This window comes from Hakea prostrata, chromosome 8 (assembly GCF_041222555.1).
Source record: "Hakea prostrata isolate BN-2017 chromosome 8, UWA_Hpros_2, whole genome shotgun sequence".
NCBI classification, from domain to species: Eukaryota; Viridiplantae; Streptophyta; class Magnoliopsida; order Proteales; family Proteaceae; genus Hakea; species Hakea prostrata.
In genome coordinates, this window is record NC_142607.1 from 7790864 (window position 1) to 7813141 (window position 22278).

General features: G+C 35.2%; 2 protein-coding genes across 2 annotated transcripts; both read right to left on the minus strand.

Moving 5' to 3' along the window:
- Positions 1–1030: 1030 nt before the first annotated feature.
- On the minus strand, positions 1031–5289 carry LOC149006607 (putative disease resistance protein At5g63020). The gene is made up of 2 exons (XM_089165490.1): positions 2338–5289; positions 1031–1105 (listed from the first exon to the last, which is right to left on the minus strand). Exons 1-2 carry the CDS (start codon positions 5287–5289, stop codon positions 1031–1033), a joined length of 3027 nt encoding a protein of 1008 aa, XP_089021616.1.
- Positions 5290–14650: 9361 nt separating this feature from the next.
- On the minus strand, positions 14651–20091 carry LOC149006608 (putative disease resistance protein At5g63020). The gene is made up of 3 exons (XM_089167284.1): positions 17875–20091; positions 16684–16761; positions 14651–15235 (listed from the first exon to the last, which is right to left on the minus strand). Exons 1-2 carry the CDS (start codon positions 20080–20082, stop codon positions 16684–16686), a joined length of 2286 nt encoding a protein of 761 aa, XP_089023410.1. The 5' UTR covers positions 20083–20091; the 3' UTR covers positions 14651–15235.
- Positions 20092–22278: the final 2187 nt, after the last annotated feature.

Here is a 22278-nt window from a genome sequence, read left to right on the forward strand (position 1 = left end):
ATTAAGAAAGTAACATAATAGATCTTAAGAGTGAGTTACATGCAACCATTGTCAAATGGTTATAAAACTCCAAATGTCATGCACTAATTAATTGTGAAGTGCTTATTATTGTTGAGTACCCAACATCAAACAGCCATACTCTTGAAATTAAAGCCACACCCCAACTATATATCATAAACACCAAGAACCCATTCACTCCAACATTGACGGGTTGATCACTTCCTTTGGAAGCAGTATTTTGAGCAGTAATATATCATCCCGAAAAGCATCTTCCTGTGTATATTGATTAATCAAAATTAAAATAAATCATTCAATTATCATAGCGACTGAAAACAAAGCTTGGGAGTATTATAAATCAGAGATTTAAATAATATGCTAAATAGTACATCTGAATACAAGCACACTAAACCAAATAATAATAATAATAATAATAATAATAATAATAATAATAATAATAATAATAATAATAATAATAATAATAATAATAATAATAATAATAATAATAATAATAATTTTATTATTATTATTATTATTATTATTATTATTATTATTATTATTATTATTATTATTATTATTATTATTATTTTGAGGGGGGTTGTGTGGAGAAAGGGACATATAATGAAAACAATAAAAAGTCAAAATAAATTAAAAAAAATACTTGCTTTCATGGCGGTATCTCTAGTTGTCAAGAGGAGGCTTCCATGTATATATGATGCACCTCTGGTGCATATGTTTAAAACCTTTCTTGGATATAATAAAATAGAAAATACTCATTTTTAGAGAGAATTAATAAACTCAATGGCGGAATATTTAGCGAACTCTACAATAAAGAGTCAATCATGTGAGCAAATACAAGCCTAACCTGCATCAATAATTCAGGAGATGGAGAAGGGTGTAATGTGTATACCTAGATTCAAGTTTGAAAGCTGTATATAAATTCATGGCAGATCTAACAGAATCAAGACAGATCATTCAATTATCACAGTTATTGAGAAAAAATAAACTACCTGGAGGAGATGAATTGTAATACCTAGTCTAAGCATTGAAGATCATCATCAACATCTTCCTTTTCTTCCTCCTCTTCTCTTTTTCTCTTTTCCTCTTTCTGCACACATTAAATCCTAGCAATTATAGCATGACTAGGTTGGGGTATTACATATAACAAGAGAAAAATAAAAAAAAAGGTTTTAAAATGTAATTGGGGAATGGCATCAGACATTGTTGAAGGAGTCTTTTGGAGCAAAGAATTAATGGGGTCAAAATTAGAAATAACTATGGATAAACAAAAAGATTAAAGAAAGTCCCCATGGTTAAGAAAATAGTTAACAATAGGATTGCTTACAAGATACATAAACCCTTCTTTTAATTTGGTAAGTAATATATAAACCCTTAAGGAAATTAATATATAATAACCCTTAAAATGCATGTATATTTCAAGAACTTAATCTTCACTAGTTATAGTAACGTGTGAATTAACTTTAAGTTACACTATTGCTATGAGATAGCAAAATTTTGTCCAATTATTGAATAAATTAGGATAAAGAATATTTCGAATAGTATACTTAATAACTTACAATAAAATCCAATATTAAAATCTTACAATAGATTAAGAAGACAAGGTATATGAATATATGTTTTATTTAGGAAAAAAAGAAAAAAAAAAAAGAAAAAAAGAAAGAAAGAAGACATTGCATGAATTTGTATTAATAAAAAAGATTTCATTATCTCAATATATCATATGTTACAAAGTATTATCGAAATGCAAAAGAAAATTATTTTTATTTAAAATCAGAAATTTCTTCATTAGAAAAGCAACGCAAAAACTTGGGCATACTCAAAAATTATCCAGAACAAAATTTATTAAGTTGAGATTCAACTTTTTATTTTTTTCTTTATCAATCTGGGTAGAAATTAAGTTATTTTACCATTGTAACTTAGTGAATTATTTTCTCTTATATTTTCATATAGTAAATAACCGTCGACATAATATTCAACAAGTTAAGCCCAAATAGCATCGGGTGGGTCATGGGCCGAACAACTAAGAATCTGTTTAACTACGACTTGCAGATGGAGGCAACATTCAAGGTTAGATTTTTTTTATTTTAATTGGAACCACCAAGAAGTTGTGATTCATTGACCCAAAAACGGTTCTTCGGACCCAAAAACTAATTAATCAACTAAGGATTCTTCCTACCAACTTTTATAACAAAAATGCTAGAGAATTTGATGATGGTCAATTAATTCATGCATCTTAAATTCAAGGGAGGGAAAATAATTGAAAGAAATTACCAAAACAAGAAGTAAACATACGTAAGTATTCAGTCTTGTATTTCTTACCTCTTCCTTGTTCTCAATGTAACTTTTTATCTCTGGGCTGTTGTCTTCGTCATGTAGTGGTATATTTGCATGTTCGACTCCAAATGGGGGTCTCCTCAACTTTGGACAAAGATAAACAAATGCTTTAGAGAGTGATGGCCACTTCATCAGATCCGGAAGATGTTGATGGTTGTTGCAGCATGCGGCTGTCAATTTTGGTAGCTCACATAATTCTATTGACTGCAGACATGGAAATGCATTGATGATAGAATCCAAGTCGTCTTCATCGTCTACTGCAACGAGGTATTCCAATTGAGAAGATTCATACACTTTTAACTCCTTCAACTTCAGTAACAGTGGTGCCACACCACTAGTGAAAAGCACCTTGAGATTGGGGCACCTCTTTATTGTTATATATCCCAAATTAGAAAATAAGCATGATGATGATCCAGGGCCAAGTGGCTGCTGTGGAGGAATCCTTCCACTACAGATTGTCTCCAATTCATGTAGCTCATCAAGTTCCAGCCTTCCTAAGTTTTGAAAAGCAATTATATTATTATTCCTCTCATCGACTTTCTCCTCCTCTACCATCACTAACGTCTTAAGATCTTGACAACGTACCACACTCATGTAAACATAATCATGATGAGTTGGGACACGTGTCAAACTTGTGCATGAGTCGAAGCTCACTAATCTGTACGCCCCTCGAGTTGTGGTTTCTGGAATGTTCGAATAAATTGAAGGATCAATATCACAGTTCCACATTCCTAAACTTTCTGTAAAGCATTTAGCTAATTGCTTCAAAAATTGTGGATTCACCTTTACTTTCCTCATATTGATACCGATACGAGTCAAGTGAGCCAATTTGCACAATTCCATTATGTCACTGGTAGACAATTTCCATTTGCTCCATGTGTTATCGAACTCCTCTAGTTTATGCAATTCAGATAGAAGTCCGCGTGGTATCCTCTTAAGGCTTCTTGTCCATAACATATCAAGATGCCTTAATTTTTTCAGCTCCTTCATCTCCACCGGTAGCCCTTTTAAACTGTGACAAAAAGCCAAGTCTAAGGATATGAGCTGAGATAGCATTCCAATTTCAGGCGGCAATTCTTCTAGGGATTCACAACAACGGAAGCTCAACGAGCGGAGGTGGACAAGGTGAGATATTGAAGGTGGCAAATTCCTTATTCCCCGACAATTGGTCAAATAAAGCATCTTAAGTGCAGGCATGTGCTCCAGGAAGTGCGATTGGGGCATGTCCATCAAATTGGAGAAAGAATATTGACAGTGTATTAACAAAGTGTGTAGATGTGGACAATCATCTAACAACTGAGGTAAAGACTCATCAGAATACAATGATATCTTTGTTGCTTTCGACCATTCTGAGACTCTACCTGCCGCATTTGCAATGATTTTGGGATATTTTATCCACAAACCAAATTCGCGCAACACATCATGCACTTTAACGGGTTTATTTCCCATATAATCAAGCATGGACGCATCCTCAAGCATGGATGAATTTTGAAGATCTCTAATTAGAACATCAACTTTGTCTCTTATATCCTCAAGCTTCAGCATCTTATCCCGCTTCAGCATCTTATCCCATAGGGCTTCTTCACCAATGCCATACTTGTATAAATCGCTTCTTTCAATGATTTCATCCTCAGGAAATAGACAACAATACAAGAAGAGAGATTTTTCGTCTTCACTCAACTTTTCAAAACTAAACTTAAGAATTGGAAATACCTTTTCTTGGAAATCTTCAAGATTTATTGCTTCTCCCATTTCGCGTAAAGCGTCTCTCCATTCCCCTTGTGATTTTCTGGTTGACATGGTGCCAGCAACAACCGTTATAGCCAACGGCAATCCATCGCACTTTCTAACAATTTGTTCGGCGAGGTTTTTTATTCCTGGCTGAGATCTAATCAGAGTCTCCCCGACTTTCTTCACGAAAAGATCCCATGCTTCATTTGGTGGTAGCTTGTCCACTGGAATTGTATGAAGAGAATCACTTCCTGCAAATTCGATCACGAACTTTGTAATAACCTTCAACGATCGAGATGCCGTTATTATTTTGCAGCCGTTGTCCTTGGTTGGTGGAGGAATGCAAATTTCGTCAAGATAAACCTGCTGCTGCTGCGTCTTCTTCGACTCCCACATGTCGTCCAATATTAAGAGATACTTATCTGTTTGTCGATAAAGTTTTTGTTTGACATCATTGTCGTCGGTGTTATCGTTCACATCCAACCGAAAGCCTTGTGCAATTTGTTTTCGCATTTCTCGGAAATTTGGTGTAGCCGACAGCGTAGTGAAAATTACGGACTCAAAGAAGCCCTCAGTGTTTGTAAAGTGGTTGTAGACGTTTTTAAGGAGTGTCGTCTTCCCGATCCCTCCCATTCCATGCAATCCAACAAAGAGATACTCATCGCCCAGCACCACTTCGATGATCTCATCCTTTAGCGACTCTCTTCCTGTTTGGCCCTCCAGAGAAGCGGTGTTGAGCTGCTTCCCTTTCTGCGAGGTTGAAGCCACCGCAGTAGTCCAACCGGCTTTTGGGTCTTCGTCATGCAAGTCGTTCACGCGTCCCTTGAGGTCCAATGCTTCTTTGCTCAGCCGATAGCGTGACAAGAAGCAGAACCAGTCCGAACAAGCTCCTCCTCCTCCTCCTCCTCCTCCTCTACTTTGCCTCTCCAGCAGGTACTTAGTTCTTAAGCTGTTGGCGTCGGATACTGCTTCAGCGGCTTGAGTGAACCAGCGTTGTGCATCTGGTGATGGGTCGACACCTTCCTGCCTCTTCTTATTTTCCAGTTTTTCTCGTTCGGCTTTGTTTCTGCCTTCCAGCCTCTCTTCTGCGCTCCTTAATTCTCTAATGTTCTTCCGGAGGTCTTTGATGATCCGAAACTTTGCTATGAGAGGATCGATCACATAATTTGGAATCCATCCTATTACTGGGCTTATGAAATCAAACATATATACTTCAATTCTTCACCGCTAGTACTGTGTTTGTGTTACAACTTACAGTAAGAGAGAGAGAGAGATTGTGGGAAGCGATCGAGCAAGAAGTAGAACTTGTGTGTTGCAGTGTGTGTCGATGCTTGAAAATACAGATAACTCAATACACATGATGCATGTGGACTCCAAACCATCGGCACTATTAGCTAGCTAGGAGATAGACAAAGGGAATCAATCAAACCCATGTGTTTTGGGTTCGTTTTTTCTTTTTCTAATCGATGGATCGATGGCCGGCCCCATCTATCTATCTATCTATCTATCTGAGCAAAAACGTATCTCTCTCCTTTTGGAAATATCAATACAAGTTAGAAGCTCATGATTAGCATTTCTAAATCTCTTTCTTTCTATCAAAAAACAGAAGAGAGAATTAAAGTTAGGGTACATGTTCATCGCCATAAATAGACCACAGGCGATGGAAAGAGTCTTAATTAAAGTTAGGGTACATGTTCCCAATAAATCATATTATGTCAGACTATTATATAAAAGTACATATATATACTTCCATTTGTATAAATCTTCCATTTGACAAAATAGTTTAATTTCTTTCATAAAAATACTCATCAGACTAATATTAGAAAGTAAGTATTATGATTTTAATTTCTAATGGACAAAAATGAAAAACATTAATTATCTAAGATTATTATTATTATTTTGTCAAAACAAAGATAATCGTCTCATTTTTTTTATTCTCATTCACACACTTCTTTATGGAAACCGTGAGTGCCCATAAATCTTCAAATTCTTTTATTCTCCCTGTCATTTCTTTTTTCAATGAGAAAACCATGAACCTCTACTAACCTTTTTTTTTAAAGGATAATAATAATAATAATAATTCTCAAATTCTTTCGTTCCAAAATTCCTAAAAGTAAAAACAGTTTTCAGAATCAACTTTTGAAGGAAAACCCACCACATCTTTTAAGGTCTCAAAAACTAAATGGGAGGGTTATCTTTTATGTGGGAGCATATGAAAGGACCTCATAAACCATGATTGCCATAAATAGACCACAAGGTGATGGAAATAGTGTTAATTAAAGTTAGGGTACATGTTCGTCTCACTCACACCGTTCTTTATGGAAACCATTAATACCCATAAATCTTCAAATTCCTTTATTCTCCCCGGGAAAACCATGAACTTCTACTAACCTTTTTTGTAAAGGAGAATAATAAAAATTCTCAAATTCTTTTATTCCAAAATTTTAGAAATCTATTCCTTATTTGTAAAGTTATTCTCCTAAAATCTAATTATTCTTTTTTCCTTTTGTTGACATAATAAAATCTAGAATAAATTGCATAAGTATCCCAAATGGAGGCGTTTAATTAAGCACTAACATCCCATTTTATGTTTAAAAAACACAGAGACCATAAAATTGAATTTTCATTAGATATATTTGTCTAATTAATTTGTCACTGAAAACCTTTCAGACACTGTTTATTATAGGGATATTTTTTTAAAATAAATAGTAATTTAACTGGTTTTCAGAGATAAATTTGATAGATATATCCAATGAAAACCCAATTTTAAGATCTCTGTGATTTTTAAACTTAAGGTGGGGGTGTCAGTGCTTTAAGGCCTCCATTTTGGGGTGTCAGTGCAATTTGCTCTAAAATCTAGTTCTTTTTAATTTTTGTTACCATAATAAAATTTAATATTTCTTTGTAAATTATCAAACACAAGATAATTATCTCATCCATAAAGAGTAAGGTTCTTTTAGTAATAAAGTTATAATAAAATGGGGCCAACAATAATTATTTCAAAAGAAAATTGTTATTTTTTTTATTATTTAAAAAATAAAACCATGAAGTAGTATTTCTAGATTCTGATAACAATAATTTCTCCCATAGAATCCAATGTCTAACGGAATAAGAAGAAACGGGGTTTCGAAATTGAGAGAAGCATTGAGAGTTCAGGAGTGGTTGTAGTACGGTTTTGGCTTTTGAGGTTATAGTACTCTCACTCTCACTTCTGAAGAAGGTTGGACCAATTTTGTTCGAGATCATCATCTTCTTTTTGAGGACTTTTTGATTTTCCAACATCAAGGTTACATGGCATTTGATGTTATATTGTTTGATCGCACTGCTTGTGAGAAAGAGTAACCATCACTTCATGCTTAAAAATGAAATTATTAGGGAAACGGAGGTTGAAAATAAAGACAAGGAGGGAATGGTTAAGAAGAAAATTAGAGGTAAAATTTAAAACACGTCTAGTCTCATAGCATGTGGACTTATCTGCTACTCTCTACGAGTTCTTGATTGCATGAAGTCCTCTCTCGGATGTATTGTAGTCTAATTAAAGATTTTTCTTTTTCTTTTTTCTCTTTGAGGGAGGAGGGATAGAATATCAAACATTTAAAGGATAATTGTTGAATGGCCAACACCTGTGGGATTTAATTGAAGGTTTTAAAGCTAATTAGGGGTGTCAACGGTGCAGTTTTGGGCTGAAAACTCCCCAACCCAACACAAAGTCCATTTAAAAGATAATTGTTTTGATGCGATTTGGGTTCGGGTTGACTAACGGTTTAGACTAACAATTTGGATTCGGTTTGGGTTAATGTCCTTGGATTAAATTAAAAATCAATATTGAAATTCATTTTTATTTTTCCTCAACTCCAAGTGCTAGTTTCTCACACACTAAACTACAAAAGAGCGAGGAAGAAGACTCCAAGTAGATCCAGTGATGGCATTAACTTGATGCCATCGCCTAGAGGGAACATGATAGAAGGTAAAATGCGAAAGTCGCAAAACAGGTAAAGTGAAGTGAAAACCCTTAACCCTGATTTGATAAAATGAATAGTGAAAGACTGAAAGTGAAATCGTAAAACTTAAAATTAAATCATTAAATGAAAAGAGGTGGGGAGAGAGAAAGAGAGAGAGGGAGAGAAATTGCAGCAAGCAATTCAAACAAGAGGAGTTCCTCTCTAGCAATCCTTGAAAATACAGACACGATCAAACCATCTGCACTATTGATTAGCATTTCTAAATTTCAAAAAAAAAATTTAAAAAAAATCTAAATCATTAACTTTCATCTATGTGATCTTAAATATTCATCTGATCTTAAATATTCATCTGATCTTTAAACATAAAAAAGTAAAGTCAGTTTAGCACAATCAATCGTCAAGACAAAAAAATCCACTAAATCTTTTACTTTTTGATCTTTTGGTAAAGAAAGCCTGAATAATTGAATGGAGAACCCATCACATCTTTTACTTTTTATTATCTTTTGATAAATAAATAAATAAATAAAATTTTTACTTTTTAATGATCAATCGTCAAAAGCAAAAACCCACCACATCTTTTACTTTAAATCCTTTAAAGGTCTCAATAATAATTAAAAAGGTGGTTTATCTTTTTTACGTAAAACTATATAAAAAAGACCCCACAACTACAAGCCAGGAAAATCACAAATCGGTAATAGTCAGTAATAGCGTTTTCTTAAGTTGATGCAGCTTTGTGGGCTTGCTTGAACCAGCCGATGAGTCCGCATTGCACCCATAAATTTATACATAAATAATATAATTAATTCACTCCATATTATAAGCCTGACAACTTAAGATCCAATATACACAGTTTAAATTAAATTGTAGTCTTGAGTTTAGAAACAGGCTCTCTACAGGAGCAGGAGCAGGAGCAGGAGCAGGAACGTATCTAAAAATCATAGAACAAGAATGGATGCAAGTCATGCAACCCAGGTTCGACTCTATAAATCCTGAAGCCTTAAAAGACTACACAACATGACTACTTTATATCCATAACACGCATAAAGAGCTGTGCCCTAGCTCAGCCTGGGGCTGTTTTCCAGCATATATAGCAAACCTCAGATCGAGGCCAACCTCAGATCGAGGCCAACCCCAGTGTACCACATTGGGCGTGCCAGACCACCACCCCAATCCCAACCCAATCCTGCTATATACATGTTTTCCCATTTTACAGAGCATAAGGAAGTTGAGCAACTTTTAATGTAGTGGGAGACTTACTTGTAATGTAGATATGGAGTTCCCCTAAGACATGGGTAGTTGAACTGTTGGAGTTTTTCTAATGAGAATATCTACTAAGGGGATTATTTGAGCTTCAAGCAAAGATAGTGTGGTCCTAATTCTTGGCCCAGCCTGACCTACCGAACCTTTCCCAAACTAAAGTTTGGCTTTCTGTTTCTGGGTCTGGCCAAGCAGTACAAATATTAAATGAGATAAGCTCAAATGGGTGAGTGGACCCATGGGTTTCTCTAAACCAACAACAGTACTTCTAACCTGACCCACCTGTGGATATATGCATTCCCATCCTCTGAAGATTGGAGTGGTTCTCTTTGCATTGCTTTGCTTTGCTTTGCTTCTTTATTGGTTGATTGGCTGCTTGTTTCACAAGCTCAGAGCAGCTGTTCTTTATGGCAGCATACCCAATGGGGTTGCAGAAGGCTGTTGTGGATGTTCAGCTTCTTCTACCTGTTCATGCTACTACTGTTCCTGAGTTGGAAATGAAGTTGAAGCTGCATTAGATTTCATATTTAGTATTTTGAACCCATCCACCTTCATACTCGCAAGCACAAAGCTGTCTTTAGAGATACTTGCAGGGAAAGGAAAACTAATCAGACATATTCAACCACAAGACCACAATGAAGTTCTCATTATTCTAAATGATATGATATGATCGATGCAACCATTCTATGTTTATGCTCAGCTTACTTAGCTGTTACTAAAATAGAGTCGCTCTATAATCTCAGCAAAGCACCAAGGCCAGGGAGCTCATTTGGCAATAAGCATTACCAAATAATTAAGAGATCAAAGTATAAGAATATTTTCAATTTTGATATTCCATTACCACGATATAAAAGCATCGATCCCCAACTCTCTCGGAGACTGCCAGCACTAAAGCTAAAATCCTACAAATCTGAAGGAGAAGTAATCTTTCATTTGTGCAGTACTTTTACATGCAAAACTTTACAATCAGGATAGTAAACCTGCAGATGAAATCAAAGAACCTCTATGCTTCTCAAGGAGAACCCATTATTCTATCAAAGGTAAAGCCTTGAAATAATGGACTAATCACAGTATATACAATTATTGCATCTTCTTCCAATGATCTTAAGAATGAATACGACACTACTGTAGAAGCTGCCTTTCATGCATGAGCCGCCTTTTAAGTCGCTGGGCTGCAGAAATGGCAGTAGGGCTTAAGATTGGTGTTTGACGGGAGATCTGCAAACAAGATGATGCCGCCCCTGATCCAGTGGTCACTCTAATTTATTTAATAGTTCAGTTCATGGAACTATGTGCCAACCGACCATTTTGGATTACTACTTCCACTAACTCTATAAATCTACATTTTGCAGATCAACTCTTGCAATGAAATGAAATGTGAAGAAACATTTGCAGGACCCAATTCACCCAATAAACCAGCTATATAGACTGAGAACTGGACATCCCTGTATGCATGTTCTTACCAAACCTGTTAATTTGTTCTCAATTTTTTGGATTATATGATATGTTGTGAAGCATCATCACCTTTTAATTTGTATTAATTGCACTTTCCATGCATGCTTCAGGATCTCAAACCAAACTGGCAGTTTAGCAGTACCAGTTTTCCACATTTGAAGCTATCAAGTATTTGGTTGTAACCACCCTTACATAAGGTCTGCTCAAAGCATTGCCTTGCCTATCATATTGCTCTATTCAATTTTGTTATTTAGTTTTTCTAAAATATTGGATCCCAATCTTCATTCTAACATGAAAGATGTGCTTAAATGGTTTAATTTTTAAACCTATAATAGCGCAAGAAATTTTGGAAGGACAGGCTCTGCAAATGTGACAACAAGTTATCATGATCAAGCTCCACTTGATGATCGAGTATGGTGTGTGGAACAATCTTGATCTGCTCACATAATCCATATTAATTTTTAAGAATTCTAATAAAATTGTGTTTACATGCGACAACAAATTGTGTTCAAGACCTTTACTTTATGGTACATACACTAATTTTTTTAATTTTTTTTTTTTTGGTAATTGGTACATACACTAATTTGTCTCTAGGTAAATCAAAAGAGGTAAGAACATTAAAAAACAGAGTTTTGATGATCTATAATTGTATTTCTTTTTGTTGTTATTGTAGCCTTCTAATAACATTGATCCTTATATTTGGTTTGGTTCAGGCTCATTCGGTGAACAAGAAGTTAAATAGTAGTGCTAGCTACTGTATTATTTCTAAATAACTTATAAGACTTTTGAATTACCCAAAGATTCAATTAGCATCTTCCAGATTGCCAGAATACAGAGTCTGTACGGCCTTCCTTTCATTTTCAAATTTTCATCTCCTTGTGTTGACATTTTATCAGCTAAAGGGGAAGAGAACATAGTAAGTGACCTTCGAATTGAGGGACTTTTACATGAAAGAAATGAAGGCATTTCGATCTTTCTAAATTACCCAATATAATGTAATGTTTATCTCCACGATGCATGCATAGACTAACTCTATATTAATTACCCGATTGCTTGAAATTAACCAAAAATCTATGAAATCCATCCATTCTTGTAGGGTTGTGCCATGGAAAAGGTGCACCTACAAACACAATGATGATGCTCTCCGCCTCCCCGAAGGTATTGTGCATGTGAACAATAGAAAAGTACACATGCGATAGATTCATGTACACAATAACACATTAGAGAGAGAGAGAGGGGTTCCAAATCCATTTGTAGAGGACATAGATGTGACGAGTCTGAATCCTACATTGGTCAAAATAGAAGTTTGTGCTTTTCTTTCATCTTTTTACCAAACATTAGATAAGAAATCCAATTAAGATACTACCTTGATTCACATTGTTAGAATTTAGAGGTAGACCCCTTCTTTTTTCTTTTTTTTTTTTTTTTTTTGATAAGAGGTAAGCCCCCTTAATATTTGGGGGAAAGGTAAAGCATCCAAACTCATAACACTGTACTTTTTTTTTTTGTAACATACTTTTGCGGCGACCCAGACATCCTCATAACACTGTACTTCGAGGGATAAGATGTGACACCTATAAATGAACAGGCACATACAATGCATGCATGATGTTTTCATTTTTCCTCTAATATTTTTTTCTCTTTCCTTGTTGACTTAAATTATCAAAAACATCCTTTTAAGTAAAGAAAAATTTACATGTGGGTTTTCTTAGTCTGACTTAAAATATTGTCGGATCTTCTTAGTACAAAATATTACATCTAGGTCCCAAACCAACTGACATTGTCTTCAACCATTAACCTCATTGATATTTCAAATCTGTAAAAACTAAAATATTCTCAACTTATTTAATAAATATGATATGAGTAAAATACTCCCATACCCTATTTTACAACCATATAGGTGGGTGAAAGGATTCTTCTTTCTTCACCCTGCCAGAGGCCCAAAACAATGGCTAGAAACCACCTTGCTGAAAACACCCCCACAAAAGAGAGGAAAAAAACACTACCATTTGCTAGCTCCACCCTCCCAACCCAACCAAAACCCTAGATTTAAAATCCAAAATTAGGTTCTTGGACTGCAAACCTCTAATGCATTGATCTAGAGAGCTATGAAGGATGGAGATAAATTGCACCTCTGTAGATCCAAATCAGGGATATATCAATCTCCTTCATAGTGGGTGAATGTGCAGGTGGCCTGACTATAAATTGAGTACAAGATGTCATCGGGGGAAAATCCTAATGTTATGACCTTTTGGCCATTCATAATTAGCATATCAATTCACTACACTAAATTAAGGGGTGGAGCCTAGATTTAACATAAAAAATGGGTCAAGTATTGGCACTTCACACTAAATACAATGAATTTTCTATTTGTTAAATTTATCTTTAAAACTTTTTTCCAATCAAGGTCTCAAGTATTCATTTCTTACACATGGAAAGAGGGTCAGAGAAAAAATTTAAAATTTTCAGAAAAAGGATGGGAGAAATTTCAAAAAATTGGAAAGGGGGAGTGCTAATATTTTGCACATAGAAAGAGAAATTTCAAAAAGTTTGAAAAACAAAAAGAAATTTAATGTAAATTTTTTTTTTTTTTGGGTTGGGTGATGGCCCCAATGTAGTTCTGCTGCCCATGAAGAATTAAGATTCAAGTTGTTTATTGTACAAAACCCATGGATTAATCAACAAACCTGCCCAATGCTAGTATGATGCAATTCTTTGCAAAATAGGAATCAAGCTAGTAAGATAATTGACATATCAATTGATCTACCTGTAACATCTGCCTCATAATAAAACATTTTTGCTTTAACTTGAAAGGATTGGTTTAATTGGCAAAGACCAACGGCATAGGATGGGATTAAGAGTGTATATCTCCTTAGGATCAAAGACAAAGTTCCATATCCTATATTTAAATAGTTCTATAAAACTATATTGTTAAGATGTAGTTGAAGTGCAGGTAAATTATGCCAAACAAAGGTCAATTTCAGGAAAAAAATCCTTATTATTTTCTCACCATTGACGAATTCTATATTTTCTAACTTATGTTATTCTTAAACCACTGAGGAAAAAACCTAACGACATGACATTATAGAATGCATGGAAAATCCTCAAGAGAGAATTTAATTAGCAAAACAAAAGTAAGGGATAATGGGAAATAATACGTAAGCATTTACGTGTTCGTATTTTGCATTATCTAACCTAACCTTCTTGTGTAGAAACCACTAAAGGAAAAAGGCCAAAGACATAACTTAGAATGGAAAACCCCATGAGAGGGAAAAATCAATAATTTTCATCTATGTGATCTTTGTATATATATATATATATATATATATATATATATATAAAAGCAAAGTCAATTTTCCATGGTCTTTTGCGTCATTATCAAGCAAGTCACAAGGGCTGGGGCCCATAGAACCAGATGAATTTTTCTTTTTCTTTTTTTTTTTGCCAGGGGGGCTAGGGGGTAGGGAGGGGCGGTGTAGGAATTATTCATACTCATGACTTCCTTGGTCTTAATACTTCTATATTGCAGGCTAAACATGGTCCCCAAAAAATGAAGGGTTCAATTTCCGTTATAATAGAAAGATATCCTTAACCTTAACCGCTCCCCAGTCACCATGAATTTTTTTTCTTCTTCCAAGACAGAGAGTAAATTCACTGAAAAGAGCAAACAAAGCTCAAGGAGTCTCAGTATCCAAGGGCCGAAAGTTGGCCAGATTCTTACTTGCTAAGGATAGGGCTCTCCTAACTCTAGTTAGAGAGTCTGCAAACATAGTTGTCATATCTAAGAACACCTACTAATGGACATTGAATTAAGATTACTCATCAAAGCTCAAACCACACCTAGGACCTCAAAAGGAGGATTTGAAGTAGAATTCTCCAGATAAGAAGCGAGCTCGGCAGAATCCAATTCAAGGATGCAATCACATGGTCCCATTGTTAGTGACTGAACGGTTCAGAGCTTATTGTCTCATAGATTACTTCAAAAATAATGAAAATTTTTATTCAATTTTTGAAAGGACATGGTAGTCCAACAGGATGTAAGTGGCCTCAACTAAAACTGATGATATGCCAGTAATTTCAATAATTTGGACCACCCAGCCTTATTTTGTATTGAAATAACTATACACAATACACAAACTAATAAGAAAAATACTAGAGAGGACTGCAAAAAGCTTTAACAGCAGATCATACGAATGGCTTCAACCACAATCAAGTGAATTACGACATTAAGGAAGTAACAAAATAGATCTTAAGAGCTGTGAGCTGCATGCAGCCACTGCCAAATGATTTTAAAACTCCAAATGTCACGCACTAATTAATTGTGAAATGCTTATTATTGTGGATCAAACAACCAACCTCTTAAAATTAAAGCCACACCTCAACTATATATCATAAACACCAAGACGCCATTCACTCCAACAATGATGCGTGAAACCAAGACTTCCTGAGCAGTAATATATCATCCGGAAAACATCTTCCTGTATATACAATTAATCAAAATTAAAATAAATCATTCAACTATTATGGCTATTGAGAACAAAGCTTGGAGTATTATAAATAAGAGATTTAAATGGTATGCTAATTAAGTAGTGCATCTGATTGCAACCACACTAAACCAAACAAGGGATAACAGGTCCAATTTAAACTGGGGGTGGGGGGTGGGGGTGGAGAAAGAGAAAAATATAATGAAAAATACAAGAAGCAAGGACTACAAATGAAACCATCGATGGTCATCTTTATCAAATGAAAAAAAAAAATTGGGATAATTACTATTGAACCCCTGTACTTTGATTTTATTACTACTGTATCCCCTGTACTTTTCAAAATTACTAATTCAACTTTTAACTTTGTCTGCAATTACTATTGCCCCTACCATTAAGTTCCATTAGTTTACTGATGATGTGGCATCTTTATATTTTCTCAAAAACCCCAAAATACCCTTATACTTATCTCTTTATTTATTTACCCTTTTGTCAAGTTACAGTAGTACCCTTAATTAACTGTGGAGAAAAAGTAACTATAATGCGTTTTATTTTAAAAAAAAAACTACCAAATAAAGAAAGAATGATTAAATAAAACTCAAATAGAAACCGAAGAAGAAGGAAAATCGAATTCAACTCAAATTGAAAACTGAATATCACCTAATATATTTTCAAAATAAATGAAGTTTAGTGAAGGTGGGAAACCAAATCGGATTTAGATTTTGCCCATTTCATTAATTCAAAAAAATTAAATTTAGGGTAAAATTGACATTTAATCGGGTTTTTATAAATGGGGTAGCATCGTCTTTGGATTTCTTAATTTTAATGAAGGGCAAATTAGACATTATATATTCAAACTTAACGGCTACTTAACACCGTTATAAGGAAGGGGGGCAACAGTAATTTCGTAAATAACAGGGTTTATTTAGTAATAAAATCAAACTACAGGGGGGCAACAATAATTATCCCAAAAAAAAATCTAACAAAGAGTAACTCATCTATCTCCACACAAGATTGTTTCCTTCCCCTTGAGCAGCTAAACATGCAAAACATACAGATGGAAACATACATGCATGCTTGCAGTGGTATCTCTAGCTGTCAAGAAGAGTCTTCCATGTATATGATGCACATGTGGTGTATATGCTTAAAACATTTCTTGGATATAATAAAATAGAAAATACTCAATTTTATGGAGAATTAATAAACTCAATAGCGGATTATTTAGCAAAATCTACAAAAAAGAGTCAATCATCTGAGCAAATACAAGCCTAACTTGCATCAATAATTCAGGAGATAGAGAAAGGTGCGATGTTTATACCTAGATTCAGGTTCAAAAGCTATGTGTATAAATTCATGGCATATCTAACAGAATTAAAATAGATCATTCAATTATCACAACTATTGAGAAAAAATAAACTACCTTAGCTGGAGATAAATTGAAATACCTAGTCTAAGCATTGAAGATCATCATCATCAACATTTTCATGTTCTTCCTCCTCTTCTCTTTCACTATCATTCTCTTCCTGCACACATTAAATCCTACAATTATAGCATGACAGGTTGGGGTATTACATATAAAAAGAGAAAAGTAAAAGAAAAGGTTTTGAAATGTGATTGGGGAACGGCATCAGTCATTGTTGAAGGAGTCCTTTGGATCAAAGAATTAATGGGGTCAAAATTAGAAATAACTCTGGATAAACAAAAAGATTAAAGAAACTCCCTATGGTTAGGAAAATAGTTAACAATAGGATTGCTTACAAGATACATAAACCCTTCTTTTAAGTTGGTAAGTAATATATAAACCCTTCAAGGAGATTAATATATACTAATCCTTAAAATGCATGTATATTTCAAGAACTTAATCATCACTAGTTATAGTAACGTGTGAATTAACTTTAAGTTAAGCCATTGCTATGAGACTGCCAAAATTTGTCCAATTATTGAATAAATTAGGAAAAAGAAAATTTTAAATAGTACACTTAATAACTTACAATGAAATTAAATACAATGAGTTAAAATCTTACAGTAGATTAAGAAGACAAGGCATGAATATATATTTTATTCAGAAAAATAAAAAAGAAAAGAAAAGACATTGCATTAATTTATATTAATAAAAGAAAAAAACCATTATCTCAATAGTTAATATGTTACAAAGTATTACTAAAATGCAAAAGGAAATTATATTAATTTAAAATAAAAAATGTCTTCATTAGAAAAGCAACGGCAAAACTTGGGCATACTCTAAAGGTATCAGAACAAAATTTATTAAGTTGAGATTCAACTTTTTTATTTTTCCTTTATCACTCTAAGTTATTTTACCAATGTAAATTAGTGAATTATTTTATCTTATAGTTTAGTAAATAACTATTGACATAATATTCAATAAGTTGTGATTCATTGACCCAAAAATGGTTTTTCGGACCCAAAAACTAATTAATCAAGTAAGGATCCTAGAAATTCTATCACAAAAAAATTATATATACATATATACCTAAGGATCCTACCAACATTTATAACAAAAATACTAGAGAATTTGATGATGGTCATTAATTCATGCATCTTAAAGGGAAATAATTGAAAGATATTATCAAAACTAGAAATAAAGAGATGTAAGTATTCAGCCTTGTAATTCTTACCGGTTCCTTGTTGTTGAAGTACCGTTTTATTTCTGCGCTGTCGTCTTGGTCATGTAATGATATATTTGCACGTTGGCCTCCAAATGGGGGTCTCCTCAACTTAGGACAAAGATAAACAAATGCTTCAGAGAGAGATGACCACTTCATCAAATCCGGTAGATGATGATGGTTGTTGCAGCATATGGCTGTCAATTTTGGTAGCTCACATAATTCTATTCTATACAAACTTGGAAATGCATTGGTGATGGATTCGAAGTCATCTTCATCATCTACTACAATGAGGTATTCCAATTGAGAACATTCATACACTTGTAAGACTATCAACTTCAGTAACAGTGGCGCCACACCACTAGTGAAAAGCACCTTAAGATTGGGGCATCTATTTATTTTGACATTTTCCAAATTGGAAAATAAGCATGATGATGATCCAAGGCCAAGTGGCTGCTGCGGAGGAATCCTTCCACTACAGATTGTCTCTAATCCATCTAGCTCATCAAGTTCCAATTGTCTTAAGTTTTGAAAAGCAATTATATTATTATTCCTCTCATCAACTTTCTCCTCTTCTACCATCAGTAATGTCTTAAGATCTTGACAACGTACCACTATCAGAAGAGTATAACCATGATGAGTTGGGACACGTGTCAAACCTGTGCATGAGTGGAAGCTCACAAGTTTGTCTGACCCTTGAGTGGTGGTTTCTGGAATGTTCGAATAAACTGAAGGATCAATATCACAATTCCACATGGATAAATGTCCTAAAAAGCATTTAGCTAATGGCTTCAACAATTGTGGATTCACCTTTAGTTTCTTCATATGGATATCGATACGAGTCAAGTGAGCCAATTTGCACAATTCCATTATGTCGCTGGTAGACAATTTCCATTTGCTCCGTGTGTTATTGAACTCCTCTAGCTTATGCAATTCAGGTAGAAGTTCGCATGGTATCCTCTTAAGGCTGCTTGTTGATTCGATATTAAGATGCCTTAAATTTTTCAGCTCCTTCATCTCCACCGGTAGCCCTTTTAAACTGTGACAATAAGTCAAGTCTAAGTATATGAGCTGAGCTAGCATTCCAATTTCAGGTGGTAATTCTTCCAAGGAGAAACAGTAACATAAGCTCAACAAGCGGAGGTTAACAAGGTGAGATATTGAACGTGGCAAATTCCTTATTCCCTGACAATTGGTCAAATGAAGTATCTTAAGTGCAGACATGCGCTCCAGGAAGTGCGATTGGGGCATGTCCATGAAATTGTCGAAAGGATATACAAAGAGCACTAAAAAAGTGTGTAGATGTGGACAATCATCTGACAACTGAGGTAAAGAGTCTACAGAAGAATACAATGAAATCTTTGTTGCTTCCGACCATTCTGAGACTCTACCTGCTGCGTTTGCAATGATTTTCGGAGATTTTATCCAGAAACCAAATTCGCGCAACACATCGTGCACTTTAACGGATTCACTTCCCGCATCCTCAAGCATGGACGCATCCTCAAGCATGGATGAATTTTGAAGATCTCTAATTAGAACATCAATTTTGTCTCTCATATCCCCAAGCTTTGGGATCTTTTCCCGCTTCAGCATCTTATCCCATAGGGCTTCTTCACCAATGCCATACTTGTATAAATCGCTTCTTTCAATGATTTCATCCTCAGGAAATAGACAACAATACAAGAAAAGAGATTTTTCGTCTTCACTCAACTTTTCAAAACTAAACTTAAGAATTGGAAATACCTTTTCTTGGAAATCTTCAAGATTTGCTTCTGACAATCGTCCCATTTCCCGTAAAGCGTCTCTCCATTCCCCTTGTGATTTTCTTGTTGACATCGTGCCACCAACAACCGTTATAGCCAACGGCAATCCATCACACTTTCTAACAATTTCTTCTGCGAGGTTTTTTATTCCTGGTTGAGATCTAATTAGAGTCTCCCCGACTTTCTTCACGAAAAGATCCCATGCTTCATTTGGTGGTAGCTTGTCCACTGGAATTGTATGAAGAGAATCACTTCCTGCAAATTCGATCACGAACTTTGTAATAACCTTCAACGATCGAGATGCCATTATTATTTTGCAGCCGTTCTCCTTGGTTGGTGCAGGAATACAAATTTCGTTAAGATCAACCTGCTGCGGCTTCGACTCCCACATGTCGTCTAATATTAACAGATATTTATCTGTTTTGTCGGAGAAGTTTCTGTTTGACATCATTGTCATCGGTGCTATCGTTCACATCCACCCGAAAGCCTTTTGCAATTTGTTTTCGCATTTCTTGGAAATTTGGTGTCGCCGACAGCGTAGTGAAAATGACGGAATCGAATTGCTTGGTGATTGTAAAGTGATTGTAAACGTTTTTAAGGAGTGTCGTCTTCCCGATCCCTCCCATTCCGTGCAATCCAACAAATAGATACTCATCGCCCAGCACCGCTTCGATGATCTCATCCTTGAGTGACTCTCTTCCTGTTTGGCCCTCCAGAGAAATGGTGTTTAGCTGCTTCCCTTTCTGCGAAGTAGAAGCCACCGCAGTAGTCCAACCGGCTTTTGGGTCTTGTTCATGCAACTCGTCCGCGCGTCCCTTGAGGTCGAGTGCTTCTTTGCTCAGCCGATAGCGTGACAAGAAGCAAAACCAGTCCAAACATGCTCCTCCTCTGCTTTGCCGCTCCAGGTACAGCTTCTTAGCATCAGCTACAGCTTCATCAGCTTGATTGAACCAGCGTTCTGCATCTGCTGATGGGTCAACACCTTCCTGCCTTTTCTTATTATCGAGTTTTTCTCGTTCGGCTTTGTTCCTGCCATCCAGCCTCTCTTCTGCGCTCTTTAATTCTCTAATGTTCTTCCCGAGCTCTTTTATCACCCGAAACTTTGCCACGAGAGGATCGATCACATAAGTTGGAATCCATCCAATTACTGGGCTTATGAAATCAACCATACTTCACCGGTAGACAGCTTGTGTGTTCTACAGGAAGCGAGAGAGAGAGAGAGAGAGAGAGAGAGATTCCGGGAATTGCAACAAGCAAGAAGAGCTTTTCAAGACTACAGTCCGTTCTCTGTTCTCACCAATGCCAATGGATTAACTTAACCTTTAATTAGTGAGTATTGTATTCTTTTGAACAAATCCATTCTTTGACCTATTGATTTTTTATTTGCTGGGTTATCCTCACATCAGTATGGGCCGTCATGCAATATAATTTCAAACACTTTCGGCGACAGTACCTTAGATCAACGGTCAGAATATGATCGATAAATCCTGCCGTCAACATTCAAAATAGTTTGGGCTACAGTATTTTATAATAGTGTCATGCGTCGCACAATTGCTGCTTTCGGCGGACTATTCCCGCGTCACGTGCGTGGGACCCAAAAGTGGGACGTTCATGAAGCAACGTGCAGAACTCGCGCAAACGACAAGGTGGCAGCTACATGGAGTGTGTACCTACCCAGCTACCGGCTGAATCCGGATCATCACCCCCACAAAATCGAATATGTGGGTCCTACAGCTGAAAATTTAGAAAAAAAAAAAAAAAAAATTCCCATCACCCACCCCTGGACCCTGTATTTTAAGGTGGAAAAGCTGTCTCTCCCACGGGGTCGCAGATCCGGACTCCTACCGGCTACCCACGCCATTGACTTCCTCGAAGAAATGAAAACAGTTTCATGGACTCGTGAGAATGGATTCGTGAATTATTCTCCAAATTCGAGTGGTACGATTTATTTTTTCCAATTAGAATAATACTATTTATTCTTTGAATTCTGCGCTTTTTTCCATTCATTCAATTAAATTCTCGTCATTTATTCATATGAATAAAATTCACCATTAAATCTTAATTACCAAACCATATTATATGCGAATAATTTTGATTAATAATGATGTGAATAAAAGGTAAAAATTTATTGATTTTTCATTCTCAGTAGGTTTAATGTTAATATTTTTTTGACAAATTTATTCTATAAAATTCTTCTACAAACAATTTCTATACATTCATAGGTTTTTCTTGATTATTCCTTCTACAAACTATTTATGCACGTTCCTCTATTGATTGATTGAAATTTTTAACTCGAGAACAACAAATAAAATTGAGAGGCTAAGTTTTCTATACATTCTCCACTTCTGAACAAGTAAAATCCAAAATCATAATTTTTGTTTATTATTAATTTTTTTTATATCTAATTAACTTATTTCTTAAGTGTGTTTTACATAAAAGAAAAAAGAGAGATTTGCAGGAACTAAAACAAACAGGAAGAGCTTGTCAAGAGTGTTGCAGTATCAATCGATCGTCGGAAAGGATACAATATTGCATTGGGTAACCCATCAGCCAATTAAGTAGTTGACGATCAAGATCCACTCCACATCTCCCATTTGGTTCAACCATGACTTGTCAATCTACGCACATGTTTTTTTATTGTGCATCATTATCT